At 40.6% G+C, this 27,305-nt stretch overlaps 1 protein-coding gene across 2 annotated transcripts in view; it reads left to right on the forward strand.

Moving 5' to 3' along the window:
* The window catches only part of grin2bb (glutamate receptor, ionotropic, N-methyl D-aspartate 2B, genome duplicate b), a 136,830-nt gene that overhangs the window by 43,673 nt on the left and 65,852 nt on the right, over window positions 1-27,305 (forward strand). For both annotated transcript variants that reach the window (XM_026170716.2, XM_026170722.2), the window contains exons 3-4: window positions 24,233-24,376; window positions 26,836-27,106. In XM_026170716.2, the coding sequence (XP_026026501.2) occupies window positions 24,233-24,376; window positions 26,836-27,106 (415 nt within the window). The remainder of the gene's footprint in view (window positions 1-24,232; window positions 24,377-26,835; window positions 27,107-27,305) is intronic.

Genomic DNA, 27,305 nt, shown 5'->3' on the forward strand with positions numbered 1-27,305 from the left:
AGAAGATAACGAGGAGGAAGATGCTGTGAAACAGAAGAGCGGGAAGATTGAAGGAGGGAGGGCTACAAAGACAGAGGGAAAAGATAGCTGATGAAAGGGAAGGGGTGAAGTGATTGATTTTTGCTCTCTCTGGTGCCCGTGGTATCTGTGTAACCATGCTGCCACATTTATCCGGCCTATCTGATTTAACCGAGGCACGCGTGATAAAGGGATGGGAGAGAGAGCGATGCAAGAAAAAAAAAGAGGGCAGAAAAAGTGCAAGCGACTCAGAGAGGCATAGAGAGAAGAAGACAAAGCAGAGTGGAGGCATTGGGATGATGACATATTGGGGGGGAAATCGCCTTCATTCACCGGGCTCTCATGAATGTCTGAAAGTCGCGGAGGAGTAAGAGATTGACGCTTCAAGAAAAGTGGAGGGAGGGGATGAGGGAACTCTGAAAGGGAAATGGAGTTAAGATGTGATGAGGGAAGGCGCGTCATGACAAGGTTTTGAACCGCATGTCTCTCTTTGCGCTGCGCTCTTGACTTCAGCCTGCACTCTCACCCTGTGTGCTTGTTAGAGAGGAAAGCTGAATTGAAAAGGCTGAGTGTGGGGATGCAGGGAAGATAGAGGGAAGCAGGAGGGTGAGGCAGAGGGAGGAGAGAGGGCAAATATGAGTTTTGACACAGTTAAAGGCTCACTAAAGGCTTACAGCTGTAGATCAGCCTAGTAATGCAGTGCAGTATGCTGCGCATTCACAGTGCAGATTACGACCTTGTTTCACTTTAATTGCCTGATTTGTCTTCTTTTAAGCAAATATTGAATCTCTAGTGTTTATCTGCTTTGATTTTACCTTGCAGTTGCTGCTTCCTGCTCCTCCACCAGCACCGCAACAGATTCACGTCACATGTGCCCTCCCTGTGTGCGGAAGACCTTTTTTTTTTTTCATTATTTCTCCTCTTGATGTTTCTTTTTTTCTCTTTAAATTTGCTGTCAAGCCATATGTCTTCCATAAATGTTCCACATTCAAAGCTTTGAGTTCCCCCCCTTTTCCTGCAAGGCTTTTAATGTGAAAAACCTGCAGGAAGTGCAGGATTTTATTGACAGCGCAGGGTTAATCTGACTGCAAATAATTAGTGAATAAGTGAAAGCAGGACATCTGTTAAATATTGAAATGGAGTGGCGACAGTGTCACGAGCCTATTCTGCTAATGAAACACTGAATTCCCCATGTGAGCGATCAGACTAAAGGTACCCGTTAATTGCTTCAAGAAGGTTTTGAGAGGATTTGTTATTGAATTCATATCGAGCTCTGAATCCACTTTTTATTGGTGGCTTTGGCTCCAGCTGTAGAATAGATTGTCTGTTAATCACGGGGCTTGGTAGTTAAATCCCCGGCCCCTCCGCTTCTAAAAAGAGACACCGAACCTTAGATTAGCCTTGATGGCAGTCCAGAGTTACTGAAGCTGCCATCAAAACTGTTGTTTGTACTGGCCACACATGCAGTCGTTTTAGTTGCAGCAGATGTTATGATTCAAAATGAAATAGCTTTTCTGCTCCTGATGTGTTGAGGAGTGAAGGGTTTCTGTTCTGTAACTTCCTCTTTTATTTTGTAATCCCTGGTTTTTATGCTTCCTATTTGCTTCCTGCCTTTGTTCTTTTCCTGACAGTTTCATGCATTCCCTTTCCCTCTCTGTTCGCCAGATTGTGTTGTTAGTTTAATCAATCAAGCTTGCAAGCCAGTTTGCGTTCCTCATGTTTGTTTGTTTGTTTTTTAGTTCTGCAGTTCTAAGATTTCTTGTATATTTTAGTTTCTTTCCTAATTTTTCTCCTTTTTCCACCCCTGGTTTTGGACTTTACCTTCTTGCCTGTCATCCATTCATGACTTTAGTCCATTTATTAAAGACTCTGCTTTTAGGCTTGTACCTATTATTGGTCTTCCTCTAAAACAAAAACACTTCAAGTGTTTTGTAGTTCCACAGAGTGGATTTTAGATTTATGATTAGCGTTAAACTTAAACCTGAGTTTCTGCTGTCCTGAGCAGTTCTTTCATTGAGTATTGTGTTTCTGCTGTGTGATGTGCATTAGCTCACTCAGATTACTTCTGCTGAGATGCTACATGCAGGATATAGATTCTTTGCACTCTGAGGACTGCATATAAAACTAAAATAAATACTTTCATAAATACTAAGTAAATAATACAGATTTTATTTTATTATACACTTAAAATTACCTGGAGGTCAGAGAATACTGTCTAAACGTTACAGTTGGTTAATATTTGTTCCTCTCAAAAGTGTCACAAGTTCTTATTTTTACACGATGGCTTTCAGGTAAATATTTAATTATTCATTCAACATGTTTTTAAAGGGTGATTTATGTGATTTAGTTTCAGAGCACGAGCTGATATCCTCGTGTTGGTGTTGTTCCCAGATCATCATACTAAATGTTGTTCCAGGATCAACATTGCAAGTGACCAATCAGAATGTTGTGACGTCATACTTTTGCGACTTCGGGAAAAACCGCCGTAAAACAAAAAACTGTACTTAAGCTGCGAGAAACCGCCTCTGTCCGCCGATCAACGGACCCTAACCCTAACCGTAACCCTTTAATAAACAGTAAGCAGAATTGATATTGTCCTTGCAACATTGGAATTTCATAAATGCACGAATGGCTTGGCGCGCAAAAGAATAACGTCACAACAATGTGATTGGTCACTTGCAATGTTGAACCTGGAACAACATTTTCATGATGGTCTGGGAACAACACCAACACGAGGATATCAGATCATCCAGTTTCAGATTTACTCTGAAACTAGATTTACTCAGATTTACTCTCTGCTCCACTATCTTCAGTCAGTGTTTCCAGCTGTTGAGTTAGCACATGTTTGTTTATGTTGCCAGCTTTATTTCCCTTCACACACACATAGGAGATCATTAGAGACCATTTAAAAGATATCATGAAGGTTATGTCGGCAACAGAGCTCAACAAATCCAATGATTGTACTAATCAATCAACCCTTTTGGAGTTGAAGAATAATGTTATCAGTCAAATACATACCACAAGAAGGCGGCCTCCTCCGTCTTAGCAGTAGGTCATTATCGCCTCATTAAATGGAGGCTGTGCACCCTGCTGTACAGAAGCAGTACACAGCCATGCGTTTCCAGGTTAAAACAACAGCAAACATCCATATTTGAAGGCTGAAGAGGCGGCGCTGCCTGAATCCACTTTGCTCTCTGCTCTGGTCTGCTTACCTTTCATTATCTCGTGACATTTCTTCTGTTTTCACAAGCTGTATGGTTAGGTTTGGGCAAAAAACGCACAGTTAAACAGGTGATTCTACAGAATCGGTGCCATTTGTAGCTGAGAAAGAAACAATTACATTAACAATGTAAAAAAAATTATGTGACGTGACTTGTTAGTGCTTAGAAATCAGTTTTCTTATCTTAACATCAAATTTAGGTTAATATTTTCTGAAGCATGACAAACTAGGATTTAACCACATAACATTGCTTCTGTAATTTAACTTTTTATTTTTACAATAAGTTTATGATCATTTCTTTTAGTTTAACTGTCCCTCACAAATTATTGCAGATTCTAATTAAATATAAAAGAAAAGAAAATACGTCAAACACCATCCGTTGGAGGTTGCGGTGAATAATTGGTCATCCAGCTCAGCATTTTCTCTTGAAATGTGCTGGAATTCACACAGCTTTGTCACATATTGATGGTATATTTTGTTTATTTAATATAAAAATGTAACTTAACAATTTACAGAGGTTTAAAATCGAAGGGTTAAATAAACCTCCACTTTTCTTCTAGTCCTGCACCTTATTTGTCTCTCTGCCATTTTTTATTTGCCACTGTTGAACCTGAAAATATATAAAACTCAATCACCTCTTTTTATATCGTTTGATTTTATCAGCACAGAAACATAAATCATGCAGCTGGATCGCGCGAGGGATGGAGCCTATTCCAGCTGTCATGGGGTGTGAGGCAGCGAGAGGTCAATTTACCCTAACATGCTAATATTAGGGTGATATTTGTGGACTGTGGGAGGAAGCAATAGCCCCACAGAATCACAAGAAGAACATTCAAACGGCCGAACAGGAAGTGTGCTAAATACTGCACCACTGCGCTGCTCTCTGGGTCAAAGAAAACAGTGTAATCTGTTGCATTGTGAGAAGTTGGGGATATATTTCACATATTTCAGTCTCTGCTTGTCTGCCCTCATTACATTGCAGTAATTGAATTAGTTTTAAAACTCACAGGGTTCATGAAAAAGTGATCGTACTTTATAAAAAAAATCTATAATCCATCTATTAATGCTCATATGTGTCTCTCCTATTTTTATTTGGCACACCAGTCGCTTCTCCGGGCCACGTGATAGCCGGGGTCAGGTCTAATTATGTCTCGTGCTCGTTTGGATTGGTGGGATATGGCCCAATCAGCATGCAAGCTCCCATGTGTCAGTGATTAATTACCTGCGTTCTCCGCTGTGCTAACGAGCTTAATCAACTCCTCATGAAGGAGCTTTCTATTAGCAGGCTGGGCCAGAGGTGATGCTCCCTACCCTCCACCTCTCACCCCCACCCCCTCCACCCTGTCTCATTGTCTTACTTAGACTTGCGATGTCTGACAAGCTCCCTCCGTTCATGTTTTATTTTAGTCGGAGATTGCTACGTGGAGCAAAAACCTACATTCTCACCTTTATCTTCTGTCATTTTTTATTATAATGAACGGTTTCCCGTCTTTTACACATTTGCTTTGCAGACTTGATTTAATCTGTTGTTCTCTGCCGTCTTCTCTGCCACTCCGTGTTAGGACAAGGCTTTGGTCTTGACTGACATAACGTGAGTGCTGCCGGAGCGTCACATGTAACAGTGGGAGATTGAATCAGACAATTAATTGTATCTCCCTCTCGGTGCACACAGTGGTGATGGAATGGTGGAGAAAGCTTGAGGCAAACAGTGGTTTTCTGTGCTTTCAAAGGAGCCCTTGTGTTTCTGTGTGTGTGTGCGTGCTGCAGGGGTTTACTGGGCATTACATGTCATTTGGTGTGTATAAGTGTGTGCATGTGTTTATATGTAGTAGCGAATGTATTTGTGAGACAGGGAGATTAATTTGTTCTAATTAGACATTCAGTTGATGATTATGTTTCAGTAGCTAGTGGTGCAGAATTGAATCCATGATGGAGTCTTTTAGAGGAGATAATAGAAACCCTCTGGTGTTTTAATGAATTCTGATGGCAGAGTGCTGGTTGTAGGTTTATCACATCTGGTTTACCATAAGAGAAGAACTCGTAAGGGGAAAAAAACATTTTAAATCAGTGTTTATAGCACTGTGGAGTCTGAACTTTCTTCTAATTTCCTTAAATAGTCTTCAGGAATAGTTTTTCAGGCTTCGTGAAGGACATTCAGAGCTCTTGTTTGGATGTTTGTTGCCTTTTGTTTAGTTCTCTGTTAAGATGATACCACACTGCTTTAATAATGGAGAGGTCTGGGTTGTGGGGAGGCCAATCCATGACCAACAGTGCTACAGGGTATGTTTTTCTACCCAGGTATGCTTTGACTACACTGACAGTGTGTTTGGGACCATTACCAGCTAGATTCTTTCCAGATGGTATTGCATGGTGGATCATAAATCTTAGGCTGCTGGTAACTGCATAAAGATACAATTTAAAATTGTCCTTTGTTAAGTTGTCCATTATGCACAGACACAACAGTGGTTTATCCCTTGAATTAGGTGCCTTTCTTGTGCCTGAAGGATTCCTCGCTCAATGTTAAGTGGCTTAAAAAAACAAGAAAGCAAACAATACATACACCTGAAATGGAACAAAGACTTGACTGAAGATGGGTGAAAAAGCAATCAGTGTTGAGAGAAAAGCTTTAAAGACCTCCAGAAAGTCTGGAAAAATATTGCTTAAGACCACTTAGAACAGACTCTGAAGCAGAAGTGCAAAAATGAGGGGTGACTGAAGACCTTTGCACAGTGAAGCACCTAACTACTTACACTTTAAACAGCCCTCTAATATATCCTGTCTTCGTGATGGTTTAGTTGAATCGCTTTAGAGAGGGCTTGATGGATGTGATCTGGAGGCTGATGTTTGGGCTGGCTTATTGAATTGCAGCTGTCTGAGTACACAAAAGCACTGCACAGGTGTACCTTCCGGTATTTCATTCAATTTCAGTCTTCAAAAGGGGAAGTAAACAAATATGAGCACTGCCTGCATTCATTCAAATAATAAGCTTTTTAAGGGACAATTTAAAGTTTGATGTAAAAGCATAAACCCTTCGAATATAACACAACACAAGGGACTTTTATTCTCTGAGTGATAACTGAATGCAGCCGCCTCCTCTGAGTCTGTCAGCTGTGACCTAGCGCTGCTCGCTTAGCCAAGTGTGAGCCATGTGGCACTCTTCCTCAGCCAGTGATTGAGCCTTTTTCTCCCTGCTTAGTGTGTGATTTGAAGATGATGTCACTGTTTAAAATGGTTTGGGTCTACTCCTGCCTCTAGAGGGGAGGATTACCGCAAATCAATACAAAGTTGTTCTGAGTGATCACCTTTATCATGTGATGAGACATTTCTGTCCTGTGGGGAGTGGTCTCTTCCTGGATGCCACCACCTCTGTTCTTCCTGGAAGAGACACAAGAGAGCCCTGAAAGGTTGGACGAGTATGAAGTTGATGTGAATCATGTGCTACAGCCTTGCTGTGGTGCATCACCTTTCTGAGAAACTTTAGGCTGGATTTTGCAGCAGGTTCTCATCTGTGAATAACAGATCCTGCTGCAGCTTAATGTCTTAAAAATGATCAATTACCTTTAAACACTTTATAACATGACTTCATATGTTTACTCTATTACACACTTTAATTTTGACATAGCAGAGGGCGTGAGTATTGATAATCCTGTTATTCTTCTCAGAATAGCTAGAAAATAGTTTGCCTCACTACTGGGGATAATAGAGATATGACTCATAATTTCGTTAGTATGACTGTAATTTAGGATGATCTAAGAGGACCAAGAAGGGAAGGCTTAAATGTACTGAAACTGAGACTGTGCACAAGTCTTTAGCCACCCCTCATGGCTCTCTGTTTTGCTTAAAATGGATGAACCAGTGTCGTGTGAACAGATAACAGACAACTTAGCAAAGAACCAAATTGAAGTAGTGTCTTTAGGCTCTTTGTTACTAACAGTCTGTCACAAAAACACATCATTATCTGAATGAATGAATCTGTGATAAATGTCAAAGGTAATTTAGTCTGACAGGCAAAGGGCTGTTAATTGAAAACTTTGCATCTGCTAGTGTGGTGTACTGTGCGTTCTCAAAAGGATTTGAGAAACCTGGTCAAGTAAAGGACAAAAAAGAAGTGGCAGCTCTATGACAGGTCAGACTGTCTACAACAGGTGACATGTGTCTGGAAATCACATGTTAAAACAGGAAAAAATCCACCTCAGACCTGACACAGGACCTGACCATTCATTAGATCCATCTGCTGTCGGCTGAAACCTCAGCAGACATGATCTCAGTGTCTTTCAAGATGTCATTCTTTAGAAAGGGAAACGGAGAGAAAAGCCTGAGGTACACAAGAACTGGATGAAAATCGGTGGCGACAGGTGTGATGGAGTGATGAAACCAAATTGAAAATCTTTATTCAAATCGTCGGCAGTATGTACTGAGGTCAGGAGAGTGGTATGCCAGTGCTTGTAAATGGTTTATAGCTGCATTTTAGTCAGTGGTGTTAAAATTCATGCAATTATGAAGACAGGAAGGTACCGTCAGATTTCTATCCACTGGGTAATAACATCTGGAAAGCATCTGATTGGCAAATTAATTAATTTTTCAGCATGTCAATGAAAAAACTAAACACTGAACGTAAAAGCATACCTGACAACAAAATCCTACAATTGATCGCTAAAAGTCATAGATTGGCCTCCCAGAGCCCGGACCTACATGTTATTGTAGCAGTGTGGGATCATTTTAATAGAGAACAGAACAAAAGCAGCCAACATCCAAAGAAGGGCTTTGGATGTCCTTCAAGAAGCCTGCAGAACTGTTCCTGAAAACTACTTAAATAAATTAGAAGAAAAGCTATTTTGAAGAATAAAGGCAGTCATACTGCATCAAAATGTGCACCACTGCATAACACACACAACATAAGCGCATTAGAGTCGTAAAATCTCTGTTTTTGCCTCATTTGCTGTTTTTCCCTGTATGTTTGCACATTTCAATTAATTCCTGCACCTGCATTCTATTGTGATAGCAAATTGTGAGCGGTAGCTTGAGACTTTTGCACCGTACTATATGGTTATTTTTAAAAAGTCATTCTGCAGAAATCATGTGTTTTCTAAGTAAACAAAAAGGTAATCTTATAGGTACGTTTTGACCAACTGAAAACTCGCCTGAGGCGTTATATCAAATGAAAACATGGAAATAAGTGAAAAAAAAAAAAGATTTAGTCAGTACGTGAGTGAAGAAGAATAAAAATTGAACTTCTTTTAGCTGTAACATTGTAGTCAGAGCTACTTAGAAACATATAGTGAGCTATTTTAAAAATATATATATATTTTGAGGGGGAAAAAGGGGTCAGTGTGTCCCATTTCTGTTTTCTGGAGCTCTGCTTGGGTTTTTTAGCCGTAGTGCTGAAGTTGGTTAAACTGCTGTTGATCCATGCTGGTACAGCCTCTTATGCTGCCGTCCACTGTCATTGACTCGTTCATCACCGCTGTCAGCATCCCAGCAGTAGAGACGCATTATGGTGAGAGCTGAGCTTTTATTTCTCTGTGTGGAAATCTGAAATTTCAGCACCAGATGCTCTGAATGAAGGCATAAAATTCAAGTCCCACTCGTCAGACATGAGACTCTTGCAGACTGCATCGGCACTGTCGGTTCACAGAGGACTCGGTTTTATATTTGCCATATTTAAGGCAACACTCAGTCGAATAAGTGTTTATAAAGATAAAGAATAATTAGGTGACGGCATTAAAAGAAATCATTTACAAATTAATTTAGATTGTAGGGACCACATAACCAAGGATCCTGCTGATGGCAGTCGGTACCTTTAGGCAGAAGTGTGCTGTTTGTTAACCAATAACAGCTTTCTGCAGGGAGCTGATGCACTGAGCCTGCTGTAAGGCTGTAGCATGTAATTTGCAGATGTGTGAGCTTTACTCAGCAGGTGGGGAGGAAGAAAGGAGCTGCCTTCCAGTCACTAGTGGGAGACTCAACATATAATTATTTTTGGATCCACCGTGCTTCCATGTATACATTCTGATGCAGTTTTGTAAAGACAGATTTAGTTAGAATAAATATCCTTAAAAATCTTTAAAAAGGGTAATTCAATCCAGATTCTTCAGTAGAAGAGAAATTGTTTTCAAAGAACATTTGATTATGTTTTTAGTTGTTAATAAACTTGTAATTACTAATAATTATGACTACAATTATCGTTCTAAATTAATATAATCTGAAGCCTGAAGATGGTTTGTGAAATAAATGGGTTCATTTCTCTTCCTTCACCAGAAAACAGGGTGTATTTGCTTTATTATATATAATACGGCATATACACAGTATACAGATGCTCTCAGCCTGCAGGTCAGTTTAAAACTGTCTTGCAGATTCAAAGCTTGATACGAGAAAAGAAAAAAAAAGTTACCTGGCACTGTTTTTCTTCACTCTGGCATTGCCTCCACTCTAGCTGATTCCCTTGCAGGAAGGGATTCGATTTTCCCCAACCAATTACTAGAAACTAATATAAGCTCTTGAAGCCAATGGCAGCATTTGTAGCCATGCCAACATACTGAGTTGTAGGAGTATAGGAGCGGATTCATACAAAACAGTTTAGATTGGTTCACCATGTGCCTCCAGGATGGCATTGGATATTTAAAATATCCTGGTGGAGGCACTCCACTCAGCAAATGTTGACAATGGTCTTAGCCCTGCTTTAGTTGAGTCATGATCGGCTAATCATTACTCCTCTTGCGGCACATATAGGACAGGAAACTGCTACGCCAGACGTCCACTTCATTGAGAGGACTTGAAGGTGGCAAACTGAGTGAGCAAGTAGTCACAGTTTTTATTTAAGCTCGTTCCTAATTAATCCGTGCTGTCACAAATATACAAGTGGTGGATGGAAGAATCTGAAAAAAAGTCTTTTCTGCCTGTTTAGGCTTGTTGAACAGGTAGATGTAAAGAAAGCGGACGCTGCTCTTTACTGTCTGTGGATGCCTTAAAGTTGAATTGGATGAAACTGTAGTTAAAGTAACTGTCTGGTGGTGAAATTCATATGAGACAGCCATCTACCGCCTCCCCCCACAAGCCTTACCGAAGGCCCTGTGTTGTGTCAGCCATCCACATCCTCAGCTCACTTCCTCAGAGGTGTTTTTGGGAAAGAAAATGACCTCACACTTACATATGAGGATACCCTTCTAAGTTCTGTTCACATCTCTAAAAATGGTTGACCTTGGAATATCAAAAGCTGGCACATCACGCTGGGAACACACCCAGTGGGTCAGTAAAAACAAAAAATAAAGACGTCTAAATGTTTCCTCGCCTGGTGGAGAGCACCCATTTAAAAGCCCGCCTCGATGTCCTTAAGTTGCTCCACATCCATTTACATTTCCATCCTAAGGACTGCACATGGCTGCTCTGCTATGCCTTAATTTAGAAAGAAACATTCCATTAACATTAATATGAGGTGGCACATGCGCGCACACACACACACACACACACACACACACACACACACACACACACACACACACACACACACACACACACACACACAAAATCTGAGGACTGTTAGAATACGCCGCGATACACATTCGGTTTATGTAGCCTTCATTCATTTTATTTTAGACTCTATGTAAGGACGTTGGTTTGACAACAACAGTGACCATCTTTTTAAAAATCTGTTTGCGTAGCATGTGCGTGCTCGCGTGTGCGTTTGTTGAAGCCAGGGGGAGAGTAAGCGTGTGTAGTCTTTGTTAAATCCCACAGCGAGGGGGAACGTTGCATCCCAGGAGGTTTGCTTGGACCGTTCTGCTGTTTTCTAACATGGAGTGGCCTCTGGTACTTCTGCAAATGTTCCCAAAACAGTGTCGAATTAAACCGTCACTTTTAATTACAGCAAAAAGCTTCATTAGGTTACTTGTTAAGGCAAATGTAGACAAGCGCGCTCTCAGTCATCTCCACAGCCTCTCTTTCTCTCTCTAAGCTTAAAAAGAAATTTGTCACTATGTTTTTTTTTTTTATTTAATTAATTTAAAATATATATATATTTGTACATTTTTTGTTTAATTTATTTAATTTTTAAAAAATTGTAATAAATTCTTATTTATTTATTTTTATTCTTTTATTTATTTTTTTCGTTTCACTGACTTGAGCCAGTAGCATGGGAGTTGTTCAAGCATGCACTAATGATTACATTATATTGCTTAAATTACTCCGTTATGTTTACTCCTACATAATTATGCACATGATAGGGGACCAAATAGAAATCAGCTCTTTACACCAGCAGCGCTTAATCAGTCCAAGCCAACTTTTATCAGCGCTAACAATGTTTAATGAAGACATTAAATGATAACGAGTTAATGAATGTTGTTTTTACTCGCCGTCTGTATGTTTTATGATCTCAAATGCTGCCTCGTATCCAGACGATGGGTTTGTAAAATAACCCATCACCACCACCGCTGCCGCCGCCGCCATCATCATCATCGCTCCACTGGCAGTTGTGGGAGTGAATCATATTTCAGCGCTTCTGAAATCATTTCCTAGACCCAAAATAGCAAGGGTAATTCAATCAGAACATTATGGGATGTTTAAAATGAAGTGTACTGAATGGAGCCGAGGATTAGACGTCGAAACAGGGTCGTTGATAATTAAACAGCCGAATATAAGATTAATTAAAGCGCCGTGTGTGTTTGATTAAAAATATGATGATGAAGCAAGCTGGGCTCAAACTGAGAGATTGACAGCGGCGATGGCGGGCGGCGGTGCTCGGGATGTGCGGAGGAGAGATAGACAGAGGGAGAAAGATGAAAGGTGGTGAAAGACGAGTGTGATGAAGTGGAATAAGCTGAGTGTTGGTGGGATGTGTGTGCACTGCCACTTGTGCACATGTTTTGTGTGTGTGTGTGTTTGTGAGCCCTCGTCTCTGGGAGTTCTTAGGGTTTGCCTGTTTTCTCAAGCGAGACTCTACTCTACTCTTGCTCATCCTTAACAGCTATTGCTCTCTCTCTCTGTCTCACACACACACTCACTCTCCGTCCTCTTTGTCTGCCTCTCTTCCTCTCTGCTGTCTCTTTACCCTTCAATCCTCTCCCACCAGGGCTTGTTGAGCGGTGGGCCGATATGTCGCTCTTCCTCTGCAAATCTAATTGGAGACAGGCTTTCATTGGCATGACATGGAGATGAGTTGCCAAATCCTTTCAGCCCTCCTGCTAGAGGCTCTCTCTGCTCGGCTCTTGTACAGCGCCGCTCGCTGACGCAGAGGCTGCAGCCACAGAGGCTGCAGCCGCAGAGGCGGCCTCGACTCCGGCCACGTATCCAGAGAAGTGTCTGTGACGATCTGAGGAAGAAAAAAAAATCAAACGCACCCAACGCCCGCTGTCCTGATGGGTTTAAATCATGCAGCAGCCACTTGATGCTGTTCCGGCAGACATAATTCATTCATACGTGTAAGAATGAGAGGGATAGTTGCCAGCACAGCGGGGACTTGTGCTTTATGTACACACAGATGAGTGTGCACATTAAAAATACTGGGTATCTCTGTCGTCTGCTGGGTCTCGAGTGAGTTCAGCGAGAGTGCGGAGTCACTGATTTAACTGTAGGTTATGCTCACATGTTAGGCAGCAGTACCTCAGGGAGCTGGAGGAACACACACACACAGAGGTTTGTGTTCGTTATCTGGCTCTCTGGTGTCACATCTACCCAAAGTTTGAATAATGCCTCTCAAGTGATTCCACCCGCCTTCGTCCCCCCCCCAATTGACACAAATAACTGTTGCAGACTCTGTGGTGCTACACCTAGGCCTTTTAGAGATTCCTGTAGTGTAGCCAAAACACCAGAGCCGTGTTTAATGTGTCTGGATGAAAAAGAAGCTTTGGCATGATACAAAACGAGCAAGTGTGGTGATTAGTGTGGGAAAAAAACAATTGTAATACAGTAAATGGTCATGACATGCCACAGGAGAAGGGGAAAAAAGGGATGGGGCGGTAAATGTGCTGCTTTTATTTATTTATTTATAATTAAATTACTCAAGAGTACTACTTTTATGAGCTTTACACGTGCTCTGTGAGTGTGAGAGAAACAATGATGGCAAAATTAAAAAATAAAAATAAATAAAGCAAACTGAGCACCAAAACAGTTACCCTCCCATTTCTCCACAATAAACGTACCTCAGTGCTTTGCGGATTTTTTTTAGGAACTAGGCAAAAAAAGTGGATGTGGTAAAAAAAAACAACAACTTATTAAAACTTGCCTTTTTTTTTAGCAAGCTGTTTTCTTGGTCTTTGAGGTTTTCAGTTTTATTTGTCATATGCAAGTTAGGTGTATTCACAACTGGTCGCAACATCGGGTAAATTCACATTTAGTTTGGATTTTTTAAACCCTTCTTAATGCAATGCCAAAGGTATTTTGTGTTTCCTCCCAGGACTGATTCAGGGATTGTTTGCTTGTTAGGCGAATGTGAAAACCACTACACTATGGAACCACTAGGCCTTCTTGACGTTTATAGTCTATAAATGTAATTTAGTTGTCTTTGGGAGCCATAATGTCTGCTGGTGGGCTCTTTACTGTTGTTACTGTTTTTCAGTAATCTACATCCTGTATTGATTTAACAAGCATTATTAATCCCATTCAACATACAGTTCAGAGCAATACCTAAAAAAACAATATATAAATAAATCTGGCAACCGTTTGAGCTTTTATGCTACAAGTGTTTTTGTGTTAATACAGATCGTGACGAGTTCCACTGTGTCTTTTGTGGATCTAGGGAAAGCGTATGATAGGGTGCCAAGAGAGGAGCTGTGGTGCTGCATGAAGGAGTGGCACAGACGTATCTGAGGATGGTGCAGGACATGTATGAGGAGAGCAAGACTTTGGTGAGGTGTGCAGTAGGAGTGACAGATGGGGTTCAAGGTGGTGGCGGGATTACATTGGATCGGCTCTGAGTCCCTTCTTGTTTGCAATGATGATGGTGTCACGGTCACCGAACCTCTCTGCTAATAAGAGCTAAGCCTTCCATCTGACGTCAATCCAGGGGCAACCAGAGCGAGGCGCTGCACACAAATGATTGAACTTTGAATTCAGGTGTTCCAATCACTTCCTTGTCCATAGGTGTATAAAATGAAGCACCTAGGCATGCAGACCGCTTCTACAAACATTTGTGAAAAATGGGTCGCTCTCAGCAGCTCTGAATTCTAGCGTGGTATCGTGACAGGATGCCATCTGTGCAACAAGTCCAGTTGTGAAATCTCCTCACTACTAAGTATTCCACAGTCAGCTGTTAGTGGTATTATAACAAAGTAAGAGTGATTGGGAACGACAGCAACTCAGCCACAAAGTGGTAGGTACATGTAAAACCACAGAGCGGGGTCAGAGGATGCTGAGGTGCATAGTAAGCAGAGGTCTGGGTAGAAGAGTTGAGGCTATTATAGCTGCAAAGGGTGAGCGAATTGTAGAGGAGGGATAGTGGATGCATTGGACAAAGGATGTTGAATAAGGAGCTGACAGGTAAGAGGAAAAGAGGAAGACCACAGAGAAAATTCACGGATGTGATGAAGGAGGACATGCGGACGGTTGGTGTGACAAAAGAGGATGATCGGGGTAGGGTGAGATGGAGGCAGATTATCTGCTGTGGCGACCACTAAAGGGAGCAACAGGAGATGCACACAGGGAAGATAAACCTTCCTCTTTCACAGTCGCATGCAACCATTTATGCCACTATCTATGCTGCACTCAGTGCAGCCTCTGATGTGAACAACTCTAAGCATGTTCATGATATTTAACCTGGGTCATAGGTCCCTTCACATATTTAGTCTCCAGTGTGCAGACACGGTCCACACCCCATTTTTACTATCCATCCACTCGTTACTTAACGAGCTGTGTTGGGGTGAGAGGCAGGGAACACCCTGGGCAGGTTGCAAATGTATTGCAAGGCTAACACAGAGAGACAGACGACCATTCACACCTATGCTGAATTCAGTTTCACTAATTAATGTAATGCGCAGGTCTTTGGACTGTGGGAGGAAATTGGAGTACATAAAGAAAACCCACACAAGACAGTCCTGTCCTGTCTTGTGTGCTGGCTCACCTCTCCACCTTTACTGGATTTGAGGAATTTATAGTTAACCAGAAGCAAGCAGCATTAGCACATTAGCACTACACAATGCTCATCAGCAGGGTTATATAGTCAGAATGCAACAACTATGCTTATCAGCCAAAAAGTTTTGTGATGACATAACAGTGTTTCAGGTTTTCTTAAACTTCGGATTAAGAACCTATGAACGACTGCATAAAAACAATGTGGTTTTATTTCCCTGTTTTACACATCCACTGCTCAAGCTGAGCCTATTAGTGTTATTAAAAACCAGTCATGTACATGAAGCCCTTTTCGAAAATTTTATAAAAAGACAATTTGAAATATTAAAATGTCTGTTAGAAAAAGCCTCAATTTTTGTCAGTTTAATTATCTTCTACTAATTATCCATATCCATTAATTCTATTAATTATCATATAATCATCCATCAGTGGTGAAAGTGATGGCCACAGACGAGAAACGCAAAAGCTTCTTTCATCAGCGTCTGTCTAGAATAAAAAAAACGTTTGAAAAATGATTCATCTGCTATTGTTATCATTGTAAGCGGCCTGTTTAATGGGTGCAAATGGAGAGCTTGCAACAATAACTTCAGACAGTAGGGCTTAGTGAACAGTCGACTATGATGGCAGTGTATATAGTGTCTTCAGTTCATTAGAAATAATTGTTTGGTTTTATCAGTGTGAGTCTCAGATGTAATTGCTTTCAGGGATCAGTCCTTTATATTTGTCCAACCTGCAGACATTCTCAACAAATCAGACACCTTAAATTAGACATTGGAATTCATGTCACACACACACACACACACACGCGTGCACACACACACACACACACACACACACTTGTGATTTATAGAAAAAGAGACACAAAAACAGAGCTTGAAAATTAGGTGACAAGCCGCTTTCGCAGGCTGTCGGTCAAGCGGCGTGTGATGCAAAATGACAGGCAGGATAGCAGGCGGGCAGAGAGGCAGGCTGCCTCGGTAATGGCACACACACACACACCTGCAGCCCACAGGACACTTCACACCAATGTGAAATGAACTAATGGAGCTGCAGGACATTATGTAAAATAAACGACAGAGAGGAAAAAGACAGGGCAAGGTCAAAGGATTCAAGAGAAAGAGAGAGGGAGAAAAAGGAGACACTAATGCCATGCGAATAAAGGACAGAAATTAAATTGGGGGTGATTAGGATAAGAAAGAGAAAGTAGAATGAGATGATGATTAGCTGTAATCTAAGTAGCAGAGAATGAAATAAGTAGTGCCCTCACAATCCGTCTGAATGGCAGGTTTGGCCTCGCGAGTGATTAGACCATTCTGAGCCCTCTTAGAAAGTAGGAATCAGGAGAAAGGCGATATCAAGACAAAGAGGGACTTTAAGGAGAAGGGGGATACTGTGTGAGTAAGTAAGTGAGAGGAAGTGATAAAGAAAGATAGGGAATGACTAAGTAGCTTCGATGTACATGAGAGGTGGCGGCTGCACAAAAAAAGAGTTAAAGAGAGGAAATGTTTAAAGGTGAGCGAAGCAAAGTGGGTCCGTTTTGCCAGAGCGCCACTTCAGCCAGTTATCTGTTTTTGGTATCTGACCTCGCAGAGGGGTTTGGCCTTATTTGGCAGCCCCATTTAAAGTGGGATGTGTTCTTGTGGTTGTGTTTTTTCTGCACACCTTTTAACTAGATTAGTAGATTGGTTCTTACTCCTATAGACTGAAAGTGCTCATGTAAGACCGTCGAAAACAGGGATGCAAAGTCATTTTACCTGCTGGGCCACATACAACCCACTGTAAGGTGAAGTGGGCCAGACCAACACAAACATTACAGATAAGGTTCTGGTCGGTCGTTGCTCAGACTGTCCTGTTATTATATATTTAGAGTATAGTTTTTCATTAATTCTTAGTAAATGTCCTTATGCTTTTGGTGTAGTGTGAGTGGCAATGGGCGGAGAGGGTCTTTATTATTAGAAAAAGCTCTAACGCTTATAATAAAATACAGTTAAAACTTCAAAATTTATTCACTCAGTCACATTTTCTAAAGCTGTGAAGTGGGCCAGATTGGAATATTTGCCAGGCCCATTTTGGCCCCTGGGCCTTATGGTGGACACCTGTAATCTAAAAGCATTTTCAGCTTAAGCCCTTAAAAGTTTGAACCTTTTTTTTCAATTTTTTCCTGAATTTTTTTGTTTTGTTCATTCCCTGATTCTCTATCCTCTGATAAAATAAAACAAATAAAATATGAATTTGCAAATATCAGTTTAGATTTGTGTATTATTTGCTACATCTGGCATTTATTTATTTTGCAGTTTATTGCTTAAAAATATATTCTGCAATTTATTGTAATTTTTTCAGGAAGAAAAACATCACGTCAAGTCAAGTCTCAAAAACTCAGAAAAAAAAATCATGTATCAAATGTAATACACTTGGTATTACCAAACAATAAATACATAAATAAATAACCAAAGTTGTGTATAGTTGGAGGAGACATAGGTGTAATCGCGAGTCTTAGTTACGTCGGTCTCTAACTGTGGGGCGGCAGACGAAATATAAACAACTAATAAAAAGTGTGAGGTGTGTTTGATCAGTCATATAATATTCTGTGTTGTATTTTACACATTTCCGCCTTTTAATTATGCTTACATGCTCCTCTGTGTTTAGTTTTGCTGATTAATTTAATATGCCGCCAACCTGCCGGGGCCTGCAGATGAAAATTAGCACGTGTGGCTAAATGTGGTATATTTACATGATGAATTGAAGTGCTAATGTTAACTAATATGCAGGGTCAAACATAGACATAGTTCACAGATGGATGGATCCAGGAAACACACATTAAACCTGTACGAAATTATCATTATTATTATTTATTTAAAAAGGAGGCTCTCATTCTTTTTATTTATTTTTTATGTTTCATATTTAATTAATAGAGATAATTGTACAGTTATGATTGAAGGTCAAAAACCTGTTTTGAAACCTCTTTAGGGCCACGATTAAAACTCCAGCATGTTAGCTATTTATACGTTTGTTGGCATAAAGAAGTACATTCTGAGAATCGAACATCTTATAAAACAGCTACAGCATTTTTGAAGTGCAGTATTTAAATATTTCTTCAGGTTATTAAATTACACAGATTTTCAGAAAGCACTTGAATGAATCAACTGCTGTTGGAGTCCGTAATTAAAATTTTTGTGTGCCAAAGGTGCTCTGTTGTATTGAGATCTGGTGACTGTGGAGGTCATTTGAGTGCAGAGAACACGCACAAAAAGCCAGTTTAATGTGACTTGAGTTTTGGCACATGATGCATTATCCTGCTGGAAGCAGTCATCAGTACACTGTGCTAATAAAGGGACATGATCAGCAACAATACTCGGGTATTCTGTGGTGTTTAAACACAGTCAGTTGGTATTCCACGCACCATTACACCAGCAGCTATCACGGTTCTGGGTCATTTTGACCCAGCATTTTCTGTTTCAGTTTATTCTGGTTTAGGGTTTTGTTCTTAGGTTTTGTGTTTTGCGCCCTCGTGTTTAGTGTAGGTTTAGTTCAGTGTCAAGTCTGCGTCTTTGTGAATTGTTTCCTGTTTTACTTTGAAGGCCCATGTCTTATGTCAGTGTTCTAGTTTTGCTTCCTCTGTCTCGTTAGGTCTAATTTCTCCCAGCTGTGTTCCCACCTGTTCCTTGTTCCCTCATGTGTATTTATTGTGTGTCCTCCAGCGCTCAGCGTCGCGTCGTACCCTCAGAATCGCCTGTGTGTTCTTGTCTTAGCATTCTCAGTTTGGTTTATGTTTTGTTTTGTGCCAGCAATAAAGCTGAGGTTCTTTGAGTTTGCCATTCAGTCTCCAAGAGTCCTGCATTTGGATCCTCACCTCCGCCTGCCCGCACACAGAGCCCTGACAGCAGCAGCCTGAACTATTGATACAAGGCACTCTTACATGTTGTTTACACCAAATTCGGACCCTTCCATCCGAATGTCGCAGCAGAAATCGAGACTCACCAGACCAGGCAATGATTTTCCAGCCTTCTATTGTGCCATTTTTATTGAACTGATCTGGTTAAATATCTCACTAAACAGTATATGGTTTGTGGGAGGAGAGTTCTCCCACATTTGTGCTCGCAACTGTCTCAGAAATCTTGGAAATACCAAATCCCACAAAATGATCAAAACATCCAGCCCTCAGTGCTTCACTGCAGCGCTGTTTTTTTTACTCTTTACTCAGAGAGAAAGACTTTAAGAGCGGTTCTTCAATATGAAATATCATTTTTAAAAAAGCTTTGAGCAGCGAGCTTTGTAGTTTTGGGGATTTTTGGAAGATACTGCTAATACAAGAGGAAACAGTGCACTCGCATTGTCAGCTACACTCCAAGAGCACATTTATTTAGGGCACGGTCTACGGCATCCATGCTCTCTGTAATGACACCTCAAGTCACGCATTTCAATAGTTTGTTTTTTAAACAGCCTCTAAGAACAGAAGGCACGGCAGAACGAGCTGTTTCAAATTTGACTACACGGGCAACACGTGTTAGTAGGATGACATCATCCTTCGTTTTGGTTCACGCGAACCGTCGCGTCGCCGATAATAAAAAATTACATTACATTATTATAAAGAGTATCGCCAGCCTCATCTGTTTAAAGTGAGGACGTGTGTGAAAGAAGAGGGTAGTATAATGTCAGGTAAACCACATGTTGCACTCATCCACACAAATTTAAAACTCAGCAGGTTGAAGCTGCAGTCATCAAACAATGATGGATTTTGATGGAAGTGTGAGGTTAGAGATGAATAGTGCATTAGCCGCCGGTCATGCCTGAAAATACCTTCATTACCGAGTTGAGTGTATGAACTGTCAAAGCAGGGAATACGCCAGGCTTCAGCCTGCTCACACACACAAATGTAAACACTCGACTTTTCTACTCATTTCCAGCGTTGCCAGCCCCTCCAACGTCACTTGACACTGCAATGTTGTTAGCATATAATCGCAGTGAAAGGTAGGTAGTACATCCTTTCTCCCCCTCTGGGTAAGAAAGTGGTGGAATAGGGAAGACTGGCTTTGATGTGGAGTGGAGGTCGTGCACGTAACCCGAGCGCTGCTCTGCTTCCTGCATGACTAACATGTGCATATGCAGGTTTATATAATTAGTCCGTGCATGGGTAAGATGTTCCACAGGGGGCAAATAGAAGAAAGCACAAAATACTGAATCTTCTACTTTAAAATCGAAGATCGTGTGAAGCGAAGCAAATGAGCGCTAACTGATTAAAAGTTTTCTTTTCTTGGTGCTGCTGTGAATTATGGCCCAACATTTCACATCGGTTTTTGCCACAGTTTATCTAAAATGACAAATAAGTAAACAAGACAAGACGGAATTAAAAAGCAATGTAAATTTTTTTAATCAATCCAAGTCACAGGAGACCTTTGTCTACAGTTATGCCTGTAACATCTTTTTTTGCCTTATGTTGGACCAACAAACCCCAATAAAGCTGAAAAAAAGAATAAATAAGAACATGGATGTAAGCTGGTTTTAAATATGTACTTTTAGCTCAAGCCTCCTTCCAGACTGCACCTGGCAACCAGTCATTCGTGGACGGTAATTTTGAAGACTTTTAATTTATTGCCATGGCCATCTTTGTTTAGTAACCAAATGGATCACATTTTAATCAGAAGTAGAGATGGGCAGTTATCTGCTAACAGTACCAGCTGCTAGCCTTTGCTGGTAGATCATTTTAAGTAGGATTTCAGTGAAATTTGGTACACAAGTTCGTGTTTATCATTTGGTCATCCTGATCACTGTCACATCCCAACTCTCACCTGCTCAACGTGTTGCTCTCTGGCAGGTGTTACAGGTTCCTGAAAGCAAGACAAACAGACCCAGCTTCTTCTCAAGTGTCATGACCTCTCCCCCTCAACACCACTACCACCTCATCTTCCATTTCTCCTTTACCTCCTTCCTGCAATAATTTCGCTCTTGTGCAATATCACAGCCAATAGAGCAATATCTTAGATCATCAGAATCCTTTGTGTAATAGTGTCTATTGTCGGTTAAGTCATTGTGAAATTGCAAAATTCTTGAAACTCACTTGTTGTTATCACATTACATGGTTACCATACCTTGCGTAGATGGGAATTGATAAGAATTTAGCAATTTCGATTCCATTATCAATATCACTTATTGATTTGATTCTCTTATCGATTCTCCTTGTGTTCTCACTGGCTCTGCTTTGTGTAACCACTATCATTAAGTAGCATATCAAAGATATTACATTCCTGCAAATTAATTCTTGCTGTGTGGTCAAATGTCTGTGCATGTTGGGGGTATTTCTCTGATTTTTTTTGGAGGCTGCAGCCTGACTGCTCATCAGTTTGTTGCCTGTTCAAGTTCAATGTCTGGCTGCTGGGCTGGGGTCAGGGTAGCATTAGCAGGCTGTCTGGCTAACTTAGCATTAACATGCTATCTGTGCAGATGATTGCAAGGAGTGAAGTTGTGTTTACAAAATAGTGTACTTATTTCTGTCCTGGATGCAGTTTGCGCTTTACCATCACAATATCATTCTTTTGTGCAATAAAAATGAAAGCAATGTCCATATCCATGCTGAAGACTACACCACTGTTTTCCTAATCCTGCACTTGAACTGAAATCAGCTAATTGTAGTACAAGTGCAACCAATAAGCAGGATCATTAGGCCAGCAAACTAATGGTTCCAAGGAATTAGCATTCTGGGAACTGGTTCTCAATTCCCATCCCTACTATATAATATAATATATAGTACATTTTAAATAGTTAAATGCAAATGACTGCATGTTTGTTCTTTATTTTTCTTTTTGCTTCTGAAGGTGTAGCCTCTCTGCAGTTTTGTTATATGTTGCATAATAGCAACAAAAGACTTCTAAGTCTAATTCTAATCTCCTTGTAGCACCATTATCATGCTTTCATTTGCATAAAATTTTCTTTTATGCTCAAATACTCAAGATTTCCATTTAAAGGTGGACTCAAATACAGACCAAACCACAGAGTAAAACAAAAAGCGAGCTTTATTAAAACCTGATAATTAAAGTCCACAGAAGCAACAAAAGGTAAACAAGTCCAGAAGGGAGAAAGAAAAGCCCCAAATAACAGACAACACACACATTTAGACATGAAGCCTGGAAACGCTGAAAACTGACACAAGGGAACCGGGAAGTACAACAGACGATCCAGCAAAGACAAAGAAGCAGACGGGAATATTTATACACAGAGGGCTGATTAGGGAATCAGAAACAGAAGGGCAACGAGATGCTAGTGAAAACAATCAGGAGGCAAAACTTCCAACATGAGAACAGAAAGCTAAACTGAAACTCAAACACAAATGTGTTCAATAAAAATTGAAAGCAGAAATCAAAGATTTAAAAAAAGGAACCGTGCCAAATATCTGCAAACCTAAAGAGATTTCCATCAGCTGCACTGCATCTTGTGATTGCCTTAGCTGGCATGCTAACAGGTTAAACTGAGATGAGGGCATGGTCAGCTTTTATAATAACAATAAGAAATTCTATTTTTTTGGCACCTTTAAAACACTAAGGTTCACCTAATACAACATCAGAATAGCAAGAATAATAGGAGAGATTAAAACCTTGGAATAATATGTGAGTGTAAAACATGTCAAACACTATGGTTATAGTTGACCCACTGATGTGAACAGATGAGTTTTCAGCTGTGATTTGAACTGTGTAATAGAGTCTAGTTGACGGAGGTGAAGTGGAGGTGAGTTCCAGTGCAGCTAAAGGCTCTGGCACCCGTGGTGTTAAGTCTGAAGCGAGAGGGGCTCAGGAGTGGAGCTTAGGCTGAGCAGAGAAAGGGTGTGAAAGGATGATGGAGGTCTGAGAGTTATGGAGGGGGGTGCCATGAAAGTGAGGAGCAGGATGTGTTAGGGAAAAGTGAGTGAATGAAGCTGGATCATCATAAATGTAATAAGATTGGGTGAGTTCTGAACCATTTGAAGTTGATTAAGAAGTTCTGAGGGGGATAATCCAAACAAGAGGTGGCCAGGTCGCGACCCAGAACTTGTGAGGTGTTGAGAAAGAAAAAGGGCGTAGACTAGAAATGTTACGTAGTTGGAAGAAAGCTGAATGTGAGACATTATTAATGTTGGCGGTAAAGGAGGGAGAATGGCTCCAAGATTTCCGAAATAAGCAAAAGTGTGGACTTGAAAACATGTATAGAAACAATATTGACTTTATTTTGAAAGTGAGTCTAAGCATCAGTGTCTTACACGCATGTTTTAAAGAACTTCTGGTAGTTCTTTATACAGCTTAAGGTGAGATCTCTATTCTAGTCGCCCTTTAACAGAAGGCCTCATTGTGGACAGACTAAAAAAGGCTGCTGACACGATGCTGTTCTCATTACAGCAGCTCTGTCACGTCTCCTCGGAGGGAGGACGTTTGTAAATAATCCATCGTAACTTCTTTCTCCTGATAAGTTGTTTGGTGGTTTTACATGACTGACCTTCCCTTAACCGCTTCGTGACTCCTGGAGCAAAAAAAGAGCTTTCTTTTTTTTTTCCCTTGCAGAAAAATGTTTTGACTCCTGCTGCAAAGTTGCTACCCTGCAATAAATATCATTGAACCAGGTGGCCATCTTAATTGTGCACTCAGTAGCATAGTAAATGTGATGAGGCTCTCTGATTATGAATGTCACCTTGTCTGTGTTAGAATATTCATAAATATCTTTAAGATATCAAAAGGGTTTGCATCACATGCGCTCTGTGACTGAGCCACAGAGTATTGGTGCATATTCTGTGGTGCAGTCAGACAGCATTAAAGGAGGATGGTAAACTCTGAGCTACAGACAAGACTATATTTGTTTCTCTGGCTTGCAGGAGCTGGATACGCTCCATAATCATCTGTGCCCTACCTTCCAGTTCTCTCTCATGCTGTATGACTCATGACCTTATTTGCTGATTGGCTCTGTGTATCTCGTTTCCAGGACGACCACTCCATGTTTTTCCAGTTTGGTCCAGCCATCGAGCAGCAGGCCTCCGTCATGTTGAACATTATGGAGGAGTATGACTGGTACATCTTTTCCATAGTCACCACGTATTACCCTGGTTACCAGGACTTTGTCAACAAGGTAAATAAATACAAAAAACAGACGCTTTCAATTATACTGCATCATGAATTTGTTACTATGTAGCCAATGTGTTAGACAGACTGTACCATGACCTAAAAAATGAGTCTTTGTCAGATATTTGCTTTAATAATGCACCAAAAGGCACCGACAATGTGCAGTAAAAAAGATGGACGTAGCTACCATTAAGTGACATCACTCATTGGTTTTGACTTGTGCATTTTGAAGCTTCAGCAATTTGTCTTGTTGGTTTTATTTAGTCACACCTTTATGAAGGTGTGGATTGCTAAGTTATTGCCTCACAGCAATGAGGTCCCAAGTTCGACTCCACCACCTTTCTGTGTTGGGTTTGCATCGACAAGAACACCCAGCCTCGTCCTGTGGCAGCTGGGATAGGCTCCAGCCCCCCCCCCCCCATGGTCCTGATAAGGATAAGCAAAAGAGAATGGAAGGAGGCTGCCTTATAGACTGTGTAAAAGAAGGACAAAGATTCTTGGTTGCAAAAATGGAGCCAATGCAAAAGTGCCTTGAGCTGATGTTGTGATGGGCAAGAAGGCAATTTCACAGTCAGACCCACCCCTGCCCATCACAGCTGTTTTTTTTTTTGTTTATTTGTTTTATTACTCTGAGATGGCAACGGTGAAATTAATTTAGAGGCTTCAAAACGAGACAAGATTTCAGAAACAAATGGATAGGGTCACGATAGCTACATCCATCATTTATAGAGAGGCTATGGGGAGCTCCTTGGGCTTGACCTGGCAGTCAGACGAACCACACTCCTAACTTCAGGGTTGAAACAAATTTAAATGAATGAAGTATGAAAAAATATAATAAAACAAAATTCCCTGATTGGTCAGTAAAAATCTAGCGATTGCTTTGGTTGCTAACGAATCAGTTAGCCATAGTGTGCATGGAAAACACTGACTTGTTCGCAAACACTCGCCAGCTACTCTTCGTGCAGTAGTGAACTTGTGGAAAGTGCGACATAAATTAGAACTGGAGACATTTCAAAGTAAAATTCAGCTGCAATGCTGAAACAAAAACACGTTTACGTAAAAGTATCTTATCTGCCTTTATCCAAAATATACAACTACTTGATAATAAGTTGAAATCAGAAATATAAGGAGGAGTATAATCTGCAAAGATAAATGTATTCCTGTGATAAGAACTGGTTTATAATGGTCATCACGTTTTTCAACCTTAGATTCATCCAACAGATATGTTTCACACTGGGTATTATTACTTTTGTCTTTTGGCTACCTAATATAAGAAGCCTGAGATTAATGTACTTCCTTTAATAAGATACATTCTCCTTTTAGTCTCCTTTTTTTGTAATTTTTGTTTTTTTTTAAAGACAATGAGCAGTTGGGAAGGTGATCCTATTTCTGAGAACATGATTGCCACAAATTCAAGTTTCAAAAAATGATACGATTTGGAGTTCGGAGTGTGAAGAACGTGGGTTGCTAGTCCTATTTTCTGATTGCTTCAATGGTAAAAAGCAGACAGGCCTTTTGAATTTTGCTGCTCGGTGGTTTCAGCCTTCTTATCTGAAGACCAAGAACGCACTCTTTAAAGAGGATTGTGTGAGATCCTGAATCACTTTGAACATCACACACACATCTGAGCAGAATAAAAACTTTATTGAAGCCAAGCTAATCACATTTTGTAATAACAATTCAGCAATGGCAATGTCTTTCCTTTGAACAAAGTTAAAGAAACAATCTGTTTCTTTAAAAAAAACATAAAGAGGGTATTTGGAGTCTGGTACTTCTCTGGGGAGTCGTATTATCTTTATAACATAAACTCTGTGTGTTTGGAAAATAAGAAAAAAAGCCCAAAGAAAAAACTGATTGTATTTCTATAGTCACTTTGCATGAGCATCATAAATCTCGTTGTGCTCTCCTCTCTCAAGCAAATTTTAAAAATGTTTCGAAGACCCAAATTTTCTTCCTTAAGTACAAAACAAAGTTAATGCTGTGATGAGAAGTTGCCTATTTTTAATCTCGTACAACTCAGTTTGAAATGATTCCCTTGAGGAACAGCTATTATCAAAAGCTGCAATACTTACTGCATCCAAGTGCCGTATACTGTTTCAGTTAGAGATCTATAAATACAGATTTGGAGACAAGCTAAATAAAAACTCACGTCTTCCTGCGTTGCTCATTTATCTGTTTACAGGTGAGCACGGAAAAATAAAACCAGCACCATCTCCTAGAGAATTTTCTTTCTGTGTGTGAAGATATAGCTGTAATATCTGGGAAAAGGAGATTACCTAATCTTTTTTTTACCTAATCGACCATGGCTTCCTCCTCCCAGGAGATGTGTAGAGACTAACTGTTTGGCAGTCTCGAGGTTGGAGGAGGAGACATCTCAGTCAGTTTTGTTCCAGTATATCTCCTTCACAACTACACTGCATGTGTGCAGCCCACGCGTCTTCAAACAATCTCCTGCTTTCTCTCCAGGTCCGCAGCACCATCGAGAACAGCTTTGTAGGCTGGGAGCTAGAAGAAGTCCTCCTACTGGATATGTCCGTGGATGATGGCGACCTCAAGATTCAGAACCAGCTAAAGAAACTGCAGAGCCCTGTCATTCTGCTCTACTGCACAAAGGAAGAGGCTACCACTATTTTTGAAGTGGCTCATTCTGTGGGCCTCACAGGTTACGGCTTCACCTGGATTGTGCCCTCGCTTGTGGCTGGTGATGCAGACCACGTTCCCTCAGTCTTCCCCACAGGTACACCCAGACACCAGAGCAGAAGAAAGTCTGTCAAGATTTTAAATTTTAGGTTTATGTGTCATATGGTTGAAATGGACCTATTAGATTGATTTGCAGCAACATAATTTTATTCCTGAACGCTGATCGAGCCACATTTGAAAAGATTTTGTGTGATTCATAGATAAAACCCTTTTTTTTTTTCATATTGTGCCTCGAT

This window comes from Astatotilapia calliptera, chromosome 6 (assembly GCF_964374335.1).
Source record: "Astatotilapia calliptera chromosome 6, fAstCal68.1, whole genome shotgun sequence".
NCBI classification, from domain to species: domain Eukaryota; kingdom Metazoa; phylum Chordata; class Actinopteri; order Cichliformes; family Cichlidae; genus Astatotilapia; species Astatotilapia calliptera.